This window comes from Lupinus angustifolius, unplaced genomic scaffold (assembly GCF_001865875.1).
Source record: "Lupinus angustifolius cultivar Tanjil unplaced genomic scaffold, LupAngTanjil_v1.0 Scaffold_426, whole genome shotgun sequence".
Lineage (NCBI taxonomy): Eukaryota > Viridiplantae > Streptophyta > Magnoliopsida > Fabales > Fabaceae > Lupinus > Lupinus angustifolius.
Genome location: NW_017727832.1, coordinates 275,631 through 290,535, shown reverse-complemented (window position 1 = coordinate 290,535; position 14,905 = coordinate 275,631). Strand labels below are relative to the sequence as shown.

The following is a 14,905-nucleotide window of genomic DNA, read 5'->3' as shown; positions in this document are numbered from 1 at the left end:
GTTGTTCAAAAAACGTAACTGATTCTGTTTTCCAAGCTTTTCAGTTTCAACAACTTTTCAAACAGTTAGGTTAATCGATTAACGTATGCCTTAATCGATTAACAGCATATTTTCATATGTATTTTTAAATACAAAAACTCAAATACGTTATGCACTTAATTTATACATGTTTAACACTTAGTTTATGCCTAGAATGCACATATACATGTATTTATGTGATGCATGAACATATTATAAATGACATATCTCAAAGATGAGATGATTTAAAAGATTTATGCATATGAGACATGTATTAGGTGACCTAAGCCTTAGACTCAACTTAAACTAGTTTCTAGTCTAAGCCTAGTACCAATCAAAAGACTTAAGCATGTTGATTTGTTGATGATCTTCAAGCTCTTATTAGCACAAGTTGTCCTCATCAAAACCATGAGATATAATGAGAAAGCTTTCCAAAGTGTTCCTCTTGACATGCACACTTTCATAAACCATTAACCTTATGTGAATACCCATTTTTATTCGGCGCAGAAAAAGCTGAAAACTTTTTTTCTCAAAAAAATAATAAATAAATGTTTTTGTAGAAGATGCTTTTAATATTAAATGAATAAAAAATAATTAAAACTATTTTGTATTCATTTTTTATAATTTATTTCTAATTTGTTAAAATAATTAAATAAAAGATGCTAGGTATATTCCTTTAGAAGCTTCTTTGAATTTTCAAAATAAAAAAAGGATATACAAAATAAAATACCATGCCACATAACCATTTTTCAAAAAAAAAAAGGATTATATCCCTTAAAAGATGGGGGATTTTTAATTTTGATAATAAGGTGGTGTAGCAATTTGTTGGAAATGAGTGGTATGTATGTTACTATAACTAGGAGGCTAGGTTATCATTAGAAAACATCCCTAAAAAGGCAAAAAATATCCAAAAAAGGTAATTCTGAAAATGCAAAAGGTAGAGTAAGAGAGAGAAAAAGAAAAAGCTTATATTGTGTGATCCAGTGCGATCGCGCACAAAAGGAGTAACGTGTACATGCATGGCTCTCCATCGGATTAGTCAAGATCTCTGAGATTTGTGTTGACCCATAGTCTGACCAATCCAATAGCACCATGTAATCCATTGTATGTATACCTCACCGCAACCGATCTACATCACTGAAACAGTGTGGCATTTTAAGTGTGTGAGTTCACGATTACGCACCATGCACCTTCTCCCTACTAGTTTGGCTTAGACACGTGTACATAGTCAACACAACCTCCTTTCCAAACCAGTAGCGAGTCGACATGTGGCTCCCTATTGTATTCATGTTTTCACTAAATCTCATACCGACCAGGTTTCTTTTTATTAATTTTTGTTGTTGTTTCTATTTTATTGATAGATACTACTTGTATTATTACTACAATAAAAAACAGAATCACTTAAGAAAAATACAATTATATTGTAATATTATTTAGAGGTCTAATCACAGTAATAAAAAATAAATAATGTTTTCTTTGCACAAATAGTAATAACAAGTGACTAAAAGTAAAAACATCTTTCATATAGCAAATGATCAACAAACTCTTTTTTCGAAATTCAGATATAAATTTTTGATAATTAAATAATAACCATAACGTTTTTGTTGTAATTAAAATTATCATTTATATAAATTTAATTTTCTACAAATACATATACTTAAGACTAGTAATTACAAATGTTTGTGATATAAATTTTGGGGAATAATCAAAGATGGAGGTCATTGAAACGCTTCTCACTCTCATATGATCTTCGGACGGTCGCGCCACCCCGCTTCCTTCCTTAATTAAAACACCCATCCAACAATCACACTACAACTAAGAACTATGTAACTTTGATTCTCTACTTAAATAGGGATACGTATGAGCAAGGTCAACTTATCAGGCACAATAATAAAAGTAAATAAAATTTGTCATTTTTATTATTTAATTGAATGACCAAATAATTTTAAAGTATTAAATAAGCCATATAATTTAATGAGGGTACCGCTTAAGGCTGACAGATAGGGTGTTAATACCTTTATTATTCTGTAATCGACTCCCGAACCTGGATATCAAAATTCCAAAGCCCAATGTGATTGGACCAAAAAAAATCTACATCTTTTACTAAAAAAATTTAGTGGCAATTCTAAGAAGTCGTGCAGCCGAAAATTGAGGCACAACACCTTAAATAAAAAAACAAAGGAAGGAAGTATATATTCAGCGTGCGTTTGTCTATGTTTATAAAAAATATTTCTGGAAATAGTGGTTAGGAAAATATATAATGTGTTTTTGTAAGTTGTAAAAATATATTCTCTTGATATAAAACTTTTCTAAGGAAAATATATTCTCATATTTCATGTTTTCTTATGCCCATGGAATTGTATGAGAATGTTTCAATCTCACATCTAAAAAGTGTAACTTTTTAATTATACTCATGTTTCATTTCTTTGTTTTCTTTTTATTTGGATTTATATATCTATATATTATGTATGTAGTATCAACCTATGTACCCAAAAAACCTATGTTATGGTGAAATGTACCAAAAAAAACCTGTTATGTTGAACGGATGGTACTTAATTTTTATTTATGTTAATAATGATATATGTTTTGGTTCTGTAATTATATATTGTATTTAATCTTGCTTCCTCAATTATATAACTGTAATGATAAATAGAATAATATTTTTAGAATAAAGGTATTTTGATCATTATATCATCTATATTCAGGAATATAAACAAAAAATAAACATGCTTTCAAGTTATTCTCATGAATGCCAACATATGTTCCCAAGAAATATAAATGTCAACAAAGATTCCCAAAAAAAATATAAATGTCAACGTACTTATGAATGACATTCCTAATATTAGCATTCCTAGAAATGTGATTTCATTATTATAAATTTATACCGTAGAACAATTACTCCCTAAGAAATATTTTGAGTAATGTAATACAATCAATCCAAATTTAATTTCTTTAACAAATCAAATTGTGTCTTCTATGAAAAAACTCACATTCAAGACAAATAAATAAATGAATTAAAGTTATGCAGATTGCTGTACATAGAATTTGGAAAATCCATTCCAACCATTACAAATAGGATAGAACCTATAAAGACACGATAGCATCCAAAGGATTAATCTTACTAAATCCAAGGTGAACACTAATGCTCCATTTGGTTGGAGGGAAGAAAATAAAAAGAGGGAAATATGTAAGAAAGAGAATGAAAAGAGAGAAAGAGATGAGAAATAGAGTAAAGTTTTATGTTGTTTGATTGTATAGAAAAAGAAGAAAGAAATGTAATTTACTCTTCCACCCATCCTCTCCCATTTTCTCTTTAAATGAGAAGATAATTTTTTGATTGACCCCACATCATTTTTTACTCTCCAAAAACTCTCTCTTCAACCAAATAAGAGAAAGAAGTCATTTCTCTCCTCTCATTCTATTCTCTTTCTTCTTTACCAAATGAAGGCTAAAATAGAAGAAGTCTAAGTTTAACTTTTAATGATTATATAATTATGTAATTATATATAAATTCATAATTTTATATATAAATAATAGTTATGTATAATTATATTAAGACAACATCTATCATTTTTTGAACTAAAATGAATTAAAACATCAGATTAGTGTTATCCATTTTTTAAAATTTTAAATGAATTATCTGATTCATCTCGAGCCATAATTGATTAAGACTCCGAATCAATACTGTTTACATGTCCCGTCAGTAGTAGTCAGAATGGTAGGACCATCAATGAATATTTGTTTAGTAGAGCATTGCTCACTTGTAAAATCCTTTCAATGAGGATTCTGCTAGCTCAGAAATACCAAACAGCTATACACTAAATACTGCAATTTTACTATGTAGTTCCGTAACAAAAAGCCTATAAATAAAGCTGATGTACCATTAGTATCTGGAAAAGAACACTAGGGATGAAACCAGAAATAACTTCACAGAACAAATAAATTTTAGTAAGCGACATAACCACTGACTCCATAACACATAATTACCACTTACAAAATCCTAGTAACAGGTAATACTACCATAACATATTCTCAATTGCCATCTTCCTCCTCACCCCCATCATCATCCTCTTGGTCATCATCTTCAGAGACATCTTCATCCACATCCTGCTAAGGATGAAAATTTGCAACTTATATGATATACAAAAATAGAGCTGTACATGCTATACTAAAAGCAGTAATGTAATACGTAACATTAAATAAAGGGTAGCCCAATGCACGAGGCTCTCATCTAGTGGGGTCAGGGGAGGATAAACGTATGCCAGCAAAGTAGAGCTGTACATGGTGTTCGAAAAACAGTAATGTAACAAGTAACTTCAAATAAAAGGGTGGTCCAATGAATGAGGCTTCCACCTAGTGGGGTCTGGGAAGTATAGATGTATGCAACCTTGACTCCCAAGTGGAGATGCTGTTTCACGGAACAAGTAACTTTAAACTGAATGAGAAAAACAACAGTTCAGACATTTAGGGTCCGTTTGAATTTAGGAAGGAAAAGGAGTGAAGGGGAAGGTCTATCCCTGTAGCAAACTAATTCTTTCTTAGTAAATAGTAAAACAACTGCTTAATTTTGGCTTTTAAAAGCATTTCATGAGCTATATTGAGACATTGAGTAGCTGAGATCTCCATCTCTTTCTCATGTAAGCACCATGGCAAACAATTTTCCATATAAATTAACAGTAAAAATTGATAAACCAGAAAATTCACAAGCACTGAACCAAAGCTAACCATCTCTAGTTATTATACAACATAATATACTCCCAATTTCAGATTTCAATGCCACCTATGCAATTAGCCCAACTCCTTAACATTGAGGGCACAAGGGGACAGAAGAAAACAAAATGAGCTAGATGAAAGAGGAAAAAGCACACCATGTGAGAGATATTCCAATCTATGTAATGACCACTCATAACTAATAAAACCAGAAAAGTATTGTTTTCAAAGTTCAAGATTTCTTTACAACAGCTCCAGCCTCTAGCTGGCCATCATAAATACATCATCAACCATGGAGTAACGACACAGATACTAAGACTTCAAACAACAAGCCTAAAATAATAAGCCTGTCCCAGACACGCCAGTTACCATTTTGTTGAATGGGGCAGGTTTTTATCATCCAAAATCTTAATATGTGCTCAAATTGTTAATTTTAAGAAAATGAATATGGGATTAGAATTTCATCATCAATGCTGTCTTCAATGGAAATATCTGTAATTTAGAATACTAAATACAATTCACATATCTTTTGGGATTAGTAATTTAACATGTATAGTCACACACAGTTGGTGAGGCAAGAGCGGTAAATTCTAAATAGACTTATGGAGGGAAGTTTGGGAAAGAAAGGAACTTTGAATATGTAGGAGTGAGATAGTATACGAAATGCAAGTTAGAAATGTTATAATGGTGCAACTTGGGGGTCATCACAGTACAACCTGCACAGTTTAGATATCTTGAATCTACCTTACATGGTGATTAAATTGATGGACATGTCATGTCATAGGATTGAAGCCGGGTTGAAGAAAGGAGAGACGTTTTAAGCATATTTTTTTAGTAAGACAGGGATATTGTGGACAACCATAACGCCAGCATGCTGTATGGTAGCGACTGATAGACAGTGAAGTGCCAAAAAGCACAAAGAAAAGTTTAGTGAAGATGAGAATGTGGAGGGTACATGAGTGATTAAAAAAGAAGGAAAAAGTGGAAGATAATAAAAGTATCCAGAAGAAAGTTTGCACAGCATCTAATGAATTTCCATAGAACCAAAATGACATCACATAGCCAATCCCACCTGGTAGGATAAGGCTTAGTTTGTTGTTTACATCTTATAAGATTGACAAAAGAGAAAATTGTGCATTCAGTTCATCATCCTTCCCCGAGACTCTCTTAATTTTCTATAATCTTTTTACTCTTAATTGTGTACATTAGTTAGACTACCTATCTTACCAATAAACACGAAAAACCATTTTCCCAAAAAGTATTAAAGTACAGTTGAGATAATAATTGTCAGGTTTCATATTAGTATAAAAGCAAAAGTCTAGCATTTGCTAGAATCTCCCAAGCTTTTTTCTGGAGAGAAAATGAAACTGCATTTACCTCATCATCAGCTTCATCGTCACCATCCTCTTCGTCAGGCTCCTCCTGTTCATTACAATCAAGTCCGTTATAAAAAGAAAAGAGACCGAAGTAGAGTAATATTGAATCAACTTGTGAACTTAAAAGCATAACTTTCATTCAAATAAGATACCAGAGCTGAAAGTTAGCTTACATTGTTGAAATAAGTCATCGGATTTGGCCATAAATCATCCTTAATTAATTCTGCAACCTGCAATTTAGAGTGAAATGTTACACTGGGATTTGTGACACAGAAACAAAGCAAAGTCAATGATTGTCATACAAAACTGGGAAATCTATGGCAGGGATGGACAACTATAGAAAGAACTTTCCAAAACCATAAAATATACCTCATCATGAATGTCATCCAAATCATCTTTCTGCTCAGCAAACCAACTAAAGAAACTGCATTCGAAAGCAGAAGAAAATTACAAATACCAACCTTGTGTTCCATGTAGGGTTTACAAAAGTAGATCTGACAAAAATTGATGCATCAAAAATATTAACTGATAATTAATAAATAACAAAGAAGGTAAGCAATGCCTATAAAGATGTCCTTGGGAAAATAAAAAAGGTTTTACAAGTGGGACAAGAAGAACACAATTCAGATAAAGGAAAGTCTGCTACACCAGATGTTATTAAAATTAGTCTCAGGTGTCCCATACTCCCATTGTTAGCCATTTACCATTGGTCAATGATTCAATAATCTTAAAATTGGTTCAGGTGTCACATACTCCCATTGTTAGCCATTTATCATTGGTCGATGATTCAGTAATCTTTTGTAAATGCTAACGAACCCAAATGTTTATCATTTCAGGCACAATTCTGAGCTTCCTTAACAAGGCCGCTGGTGAAAAGGTGAACTTCAACAAATCAAAAGTACCCTATTCTCAATGATACAGGACTTCTTTGGCTCATAAGCAAGAAATCATTTATATGAGATGTCTAATAATACAGGAACTATGGAATTTTACGAAGAAGCAATCCGCATGCATATATTTGGAAATCACCACCACCTTCCCCCGCATTTCCGTTTTCCTTTGTCAGCCCATAGTGGAATAAACTCTAGCCTTTGACAAGACATCATACAAATAGAGGAATTTTGGTTTTGAAATCGAACCAGCTCTATACCTAATCCAGCGACCTTTTAAGTTGTGCTAATTAATTTGCTCAAATATAACTTTTTCCATGGGATAAATAACACTGAATAGTAAGGTTTAACAGACAAAATTTGGCTATGGATTTGTTATCACAAATAAATTTGGCGACCAAGCACAATAAGTGACCTTATATTATATAGAAAAATAGTAAAGTTGATATTCATTATTCAACTTTCTAGTTAAAGTATATGCACAAAAGTTGCTATGTTTTCAATAGTTTTAGTAAAAACTTGAAACATATTCAGACACCAACCTGATATCAGTAGGAGCCCTTTTGTTCCCTTTCTTCTCATGATTAACCTCATTGGGTATGCCCTTCACGTTTAAGGATTAAGTTTTAAATCCAAACATGAAAGATTAAAACTGCAGATGCTGGTAGAAGAATAAAGAGAGCGAAACAAATGGCCTTACTTTGCCTTCTTTCCATTTTATAGGCGTCGCAGTAACCTTTGTTGTTCCTTCTTCTAGGAAGGTAAAAGTCTTTATAAGCTTTGTGTCCTCAAAATAGGGATTAGGATTGAAATTCTGAAGAGATAATTTAAAAACTGGTTATTGTTGAATTAACCAAAGAATTCAAGCAAAATATAAATTTCCATAAACTAAAGTGATTCAGGAATCATTTCTACGAAGAATGCACCAAAAGGCAGAAGATGACAAATAACTTACAAAGGTGATTGAGTAGCCTGATTTGACATCTTTAGAATCTTCAACCTCAAGATAACTCAAATACTTAAATATCTATCAATTAAATGATCAATAATCAACAAGTGTTATAAATCGATTATCTGCAATCAAAGAGACAACAATATTGAAGGCATTTCCGCACAACCTTCAAGAAAACATCCTGAGTAATTACAGAGAAGCTGAATGAAGGTACTTCAATAGAGCTACTGTCACAAGTGAACCAAATTGCATTCGGATAGAGATTTTTGAAAAGTTCTGAATTTTTCAGAAATTATTATGTAAAAGCTATAACCTAAATTGTTTGTAGCTTTTGCAAAGGCTTCTCTTTCAGAAGGTTCAACTTCTTGTCTTGCATATGAATATAAAGCCTAAAACATCTTATATAGGTTTCAAAAAGCTGTTTTAATAATACCATCTGAACAGGACGAAAATACTTCGTAAGTTCCTATTTGTCCCAAATGAGACCATAACATTCAAATTTTGAGGATGTCATGAAATAGACCAAACCTTTTGATCTTCATCGTTCAGAAGATCACCAAGAGCAGGATGACTCAAAAACTGCACAAAGAGAGCAAATAAAAGTAAACAACACATTAATAACATCATAATAACACCAATTTCAAAAGTCCAGAATTTTTTTGGGGATTGAGTCCCTATGTATCCAAAAATCACTTTGGAACCGGATTACAGCATGGATGACCCATTAATTGCGGGAGACGAACTGAGGTTATTGCCAGTCATACCAACAAGCATTGGTGAAGTCCAAAATTCAATTAAAAAGGAAAGAAAAACCCACAGCAGTTAGCCAGAAGTCAGGAATAGATTTGATAATCTCATTCCGCTTATCATAGACCGGCTTCCGTATCTCATTGTACTTCTGCTCTATTTCCAGGACTTTATCACTGGCCTCCTCATTGACCTACAATGACAAAACAGCTAATACTCAATACATAAACAGACCAAGTTGATATAACACAATTATTATTAATAATTGTAGGCCTCTATTTAGGCTTTTTTCTTAGAAAAGTGCTTCTCTAATTAAAAAAATGCAGGTCGTAAGCTTGTTTGGTTGGGCAATGCCAAAAAAGTTTATCTGGAAAAAAAAACCAAATTTAGCTTTTAGGAGAATGGTCTCACAAATTGAGTTCTGCAAAAATAAGTTTTGGAAAATGTCTATTTTTTAAGAATCCTATACTAACAGGCACTGGTAATTTGGAGGCTCCAAAAGTGTTATCAAAAAGAAAATTCAAAATGATGTCAGCATTACAGCTATTGAACGTTATATGGAGACCTAAAACCTAGGAAGAGTGAAAGCAAAATCATAGCCTGAATTCTTTTGTTTTTGTATATTGAAGATTACCAACAAGACGTTGGTCTGGTGACATAATGCCAAAAGGTCAAGGTTCAAGAGAGTGACACTTATTCGGAGGGACAGCACCCCAAAAGGATTAGTTTCTTAACCATAGATGATAAGATAAAGTTATGGAAGAATAATTACAGCAACAAAGAATGAAAGTGAAATAATAATAATAATAATAATAATAATAATAATAATAATAGGTTTGAAAACCTTTTCGAGCTCGTCTTGGATCTCCTGCAACTTCTCGATGGAGAGGACGAGTTCTCCATCGATTTCCGTTTCTTCCTTCTCTGAAACCTTAAGCTTTTTGCTCTTATCGGCCACCATTCTCACGCTCTCTGTTTCGTCGTCGGGATCGAGGGGGAAGCGGAATGGTGAGGTTACACTACAGGGGACAGTGAACAAGGAATTAGGGTACTGGGTTTATAACTTTATTATATCATTCAATCATAGAATGACATCTGTCCGGTGAGGGTATAAACGTCATTTACTCTGAGGACATGACAAGCTTTGTAACTTTGAGTTCAATCCAATATTTCAAACATGGGATCCTCCACCGGAGAGTTCAGTATAGGATAAGATTAAGACATATGATAAAAAAAATTTAACGGTGATAATTACATGTTATTTTTTATTAAAAAGTAAATAAAAATTCTTCAAAAAAATTTCATCTTCCTATTCTAGTACAGGAGAGGAGTTAAATTCTATTTCAAATCATATACTTATGATAATAAAGCAAAAAAATAATAAATATTTACAATTTTTATTTAGAATGATATATTTTCATTCATATGAAAGAATATAGTAAATATTTATTGTTATCCACTATATATATTAGCTTTTTTATAAGGATAGCAAAAAAAAAGCAGAATCTATTAGTACTTGTGGAAAAAAATATGTACAGGTTATACTCACAAGTCAAAAATAGGTACTTCAAGAATTTTAAAAATGAGATTTTCAAGATAGTTGTAGTATACATGAGCATACTTGTGATATATATATTATATTATTACCCGTCATCATAACATACACCTTAATACCCTCTCACCATTGACCTATCCAAAGACCAAAATCCCTACTTTACACACCATCATAATTACCAATGTACAATATACAATCTCTCTAATTTCTCCATCTCTGAAAATGTCACTAAATACTGTAACAAAAAGTGCATAAAGAATAAGAATGGAAATAGAAAATGTATAAACAATAACGCTTTGTTTCGGAGTTAGGAAAGAAAGGAAATGAGAGGGATGAGAAGGTAAAGAGGGGGGAGGAAGGGAAGGAGAAGGGAAGGCAAATTCAAGTAAGTCTCTCCCTTGTTTGGAAGTATGGAATTTAGATAGGAGGTGGATGGAGGGTTAATGTAATACAAAAATATTATTTTACCTTCCCTTTAAAAAATCAATAGTACGTTATGTATTATATAATGTACAACAAAAGGGCATAAATATAATTAGAAAATATTAGTAAGGGTAATTATGTATTTGACATTGTTTTCCTCTCAAAAAACCCCAATTTGGGGGAACACCAAAAAATAGTATAATGAGGCTTTTGGAGGATTTTAAAAATTCTCCAATACCCTCCCCCTTCTCTAACCAAACTCCCAAACAAGAGAATCTCATCTTAAGCTCTCCCCTTCCTTCCCTTTCCCTTCAAAATAAATCTACCAAACAAGACCTAAGTGAATAAACAATAAGAATAGAACATAAAGTGACTAAAATAATGAAAAACACAATGTAGTATGAAAATGTGTTTTAGTGGTGCACCCACCACCCTATATGGTGAAAGGTTAAGAACAAAGTTAGGAATTTATGTATGATATAGGAAATCTACAGGTGCCCTTATGGGATTACACATAAAACCTGCAAAAACCCGCATGCATGTACCTACATGCAGGTATCCTACCCTCCATGAGTATTGGTGAGTATAAATAATATTCTCAAGTTGCTAAATGGGTAGCAGGTAGTTACTACTGGTACTCATTGTCATTCCTATTTCTTTGCTATCATATTGTTATCTTATTAAAGAATTAAATTAATTTCTATAAAAATAAGATATCTGAAATTTTAGATGATCATTTATTATTAGTGATAAAGATAGTAATATAAATTAGTAGCAATGGTTTTTATTTGTGTTTTATATGTTTTGGAAGTATTAATTATATTGTGACTTTATCTTGAATTTTATTATCGTCATGAGTTTTTTTTTTTAATTACTTATTTTGTAAACAAAAAATTATTTCATAGTTCAAGTGTGATAGCGTTAATTTTCGTTTAAATGCAACAATCAATCACATTACTAATCCCTCTCTCGGTCTCTCCCCTTTTTTCTTTCTCTCTCTTCTTCCTTATTTTTTGTTCTTTCATTTGAGAAAACTCCTCCATTATTTTCAACCAACTTCATTTGAGAATCTTCCTCCATTATTTTCAACCAACTTTCCCTAAAAATGATTGTCATTATTATTGTCAAACAAATTCTTCTTCAACTCAAGTCTCTATCAATTCTTACTACATTGTCAACATTGTTACTTGGAACTCATCACACAACAACTCCATAATTGGTCCAACTCGTCATTGTCTACCCATGAGTCTCTTCATGCACGACCACACTACCACTTAAGCTTATATGAATAGTCATGGTTGAGTTTATCATAGTCCATGTGCTTTTCATGTAGAAGCACATCTTATACTCTACAAATTATACTGTCAGTTGATATGATTGGTTAGAAGAACATTTAATTATTAAATTTTTTACTTTAAATATTATTTTTTCAACCAATTATATTAAAATATACATAGAATGACACAATTTTTGGAACATAAAATATGGTCTCTTATCCTCTCACCTAAATCATGATAAAGAAAGATTATTGTAAGGTTGACGAAATGTTAACAGAAGTTAAGAAAGAGAAAGAGGAAGGAGAGAGGAGGAATGGGAAAGAAGAAAGGAGAGAAAATTGACTTTTTTTTTGCCATTTTTCTAGTTTCTGGAAGAACTTAATTTCGAACAAACGAAGAGACCATTCCAAAATATTTCAAAGGAAACTAAAATCGTTATGTTAAAAATATTAAATTTATACTTGTCAAAAAAATAAATGGCCAAAATTAATGAGGAAAAAAACTTAAAAAACAAAATAGAACTTCGAAATAAGAGAAAGTACCAAAAATATAATTAAGCAAGCAAAATTTCATTTGTACAGTTTCGGAAGAAAAACCAGGCTTAAAAATATTTTTAGTGTATTATTTTCTATCTCCTAACAGTTATTTCAAACAATTTTGGAAACTGTATTTACTTTGTCACATTTTCGTTAGAGAAAATGAGAAATGATTAACGATGTTAAGCTGAAAAATGGGAGAACATGTATGATCATAAAAGCTTCTTTGTATTTCGACATATTTTGGTGAAGATAAAATAAAATAAAACATGATACTTTGAAAGTTAGTATGTTGAAGAATATGAGACATAGGCTATGGAAACTTGAAAGAGCTCGAAGAAAAACCTAAATATCATAATAAATACAAAGAACCTTGTACAAAAAAGTTATGTACCAAAAAACAAAGAACCTAGAAATTCGAAAACCAAAATCAAAAGTTCAACCCTAAAATCCAAACATCTAAGGAATCTGGATACCAATAAATTGAAATAAACGCAAACATACTAGAACCATGGAAAATTAGAAACCCACATAAAAAATTCAAACTCAGACACCAAGGGTCCGTCAGGAAGTTGAATTTTGTAGGAAAATGAAGACTTAAAAGTCATTAAATATACTGTTAGATGACTCTGAAGTCTCATTTTCTCTTTCAATCCCCTCCAAAGCTCAACTTGCAAACAAACCCAAAGAAATTTGGATACACAAAAAATGTAATAACAATGTGAGTCATGTAACCAATTATTTTTCTTAACAATACCTTGTCCTTCCTTTGACCAAATAACTCAAATCAAAACCCAGAAATTCAAATACTCATAAGCATATAAAAAATGCATCAGATCCACCTCTATATCATCCAAGCATTTAAAACCACATCTTATTATGATATTCTTCACTTCTATCATCTCATTTCCAGTACCCATTATGATTCACTATGGAAGATTGCTTAGAACAAAAATCTTTTGTCTCAAAAAATTTGTATGGTTGTCTTTGACCAATAAATTTCATAAAATAATATAAAATTGCCAGTTTCTATTTTTATGACTTTTCTTTTTAAATTAAGTGACATTTTTCAATTGAATGATAACACAAATTAGAACAAGATTGGGGATATATAATCTTCTTTCAATTGTCTACCATAGAATGTGTCTGATTGAGCTTCTTTTCGAAGAAAAAGTTGCTATTTGTATAAAAAAGTGTGTCTGCTATTTGAGCATCTTTGTCAATTATTGTGGCAAAGCTTCGGTTGTCTTTAGCTTAAAAAGACATCATTTCATTATAAGCTCCAAACATGATTTTCTCAAGATTGTTATATGATTTTAAGAACTCTACCATACATATCATAATATGTTTGAACTTACTTTGTTGGTGGTCATTATTGAGAAGTTTTGGTGTGAAATCAAAAAAACTCAAAGTCTCACATAAGAAGAGTTTTAAATAAAGAATTCACAAGTCTCATATTGGATAGTGGAGAAACTTGGAAAAAATCTCATGTTATAATAAAAGCCTCCTCCCTTCATATTTTCTTTTCCCAAGTTGAGTACGTTTTTACTCAACTTTGTCTTTCTCCCTCACACTTTCCGCCGACGCATTTCTGGCAATCTTCTCCTCTTTCTTTTCGTGGCACTAAGAATTGGTACATGTAGCCAAATTGTGGGAATTTCGAGAACTGACACTAGTAGTTAGATTGCGGGAAACAAATTGGCACGGGTAGCCATATTATGGGTATTAAGAGAAATGGCACTAGTAGCCATATTGTGGTGGGTGTATTCGAGATCGGTTCTTACACTGCAGTAAGAATTCGATAACATAGAACTTGGCTGTTTTATCATGGGGACGGCGTGGTTGATAGTTTGCTTGCACATTTTGGGCAGTGCCACAAAACGTCTTAAAGAGAGCGACCTGGTCGTAAACCATCTAGTCAGTATTATTTCGTGCCATTTAGAATTGTTACAAGGTATGGTAACAACAATTTCAAGACGTTTCATACTACAATGACATTTGTAGATAATATTACTGGACCGAACAACTTCGACCTTAACAAACCATTTCAGTTTGATGGGATTAACTTCGAACGGTGGTAACATAAGATGGAATCTTTCATCACTGTGAGAAAAGTTGCACACGTTATGAAAACTGATGTCTCAATGTTGTTAGAAAAAGCTGAAAAAAGAGGAAGGGATAAAATATCAATTGATATAGCGATCTGGAATGAAAATTATTACCTTTGTAAGAATTTCATTTTGAATGGGTTGTTAGATGATCCCTATGATTACTATAGCCCATACAAGTCTGCTAATTTAATTTGGTATGCACTTAAAAAAAATAGAGTAAATTACACTGACACCCCCTGAGTTTTAGTGAAATTACACAAACCACCCTTCACTTTTCTACACCTACACAAACCTCCCCTAGTTTTATACT

The 14,905-nt window shown here is 32.0% G+C and overlaps 1 protein-coding gene across 1 annotated transcript; it reads right to left on the bottom strand.

The window, feature by feature from the left end:
* Positions 1-3,769: 3,769 nt before the first annotated feature.
* LOC109341294 (NAP1-related protein 2-like) lies at positions 3,770-9,701 on the bottom strand. Its single transcript, XM_019579170.1, has 10 exons — positions 9,538-9,701; positions 8,764-8,886; positions 8,475-8,525; positions 7,950-8,021; positions 7,695-7,808; positions 7,537-7,598; positions 6,474-6,528; positions 6,278-6,334; positions 6,106-6,150; positions 3,770-4,125 (listed from the first exon to the last, which is right to left on the bottom strand). The coding sequence occupies exons 1-10, from the start codon at positions 9,652-9,654 to the stop codon at positions 4,051-4,053; spliced, it is 771 nt and encodes a 256-aa protein (XP_019434715.1). The 5' UTR covers positions 9,655-9,701; the 3' UTR covers positions 3,770-4,050.
* Positions 9,702-14,905: the final 5,204 nt, after the last annotated feature.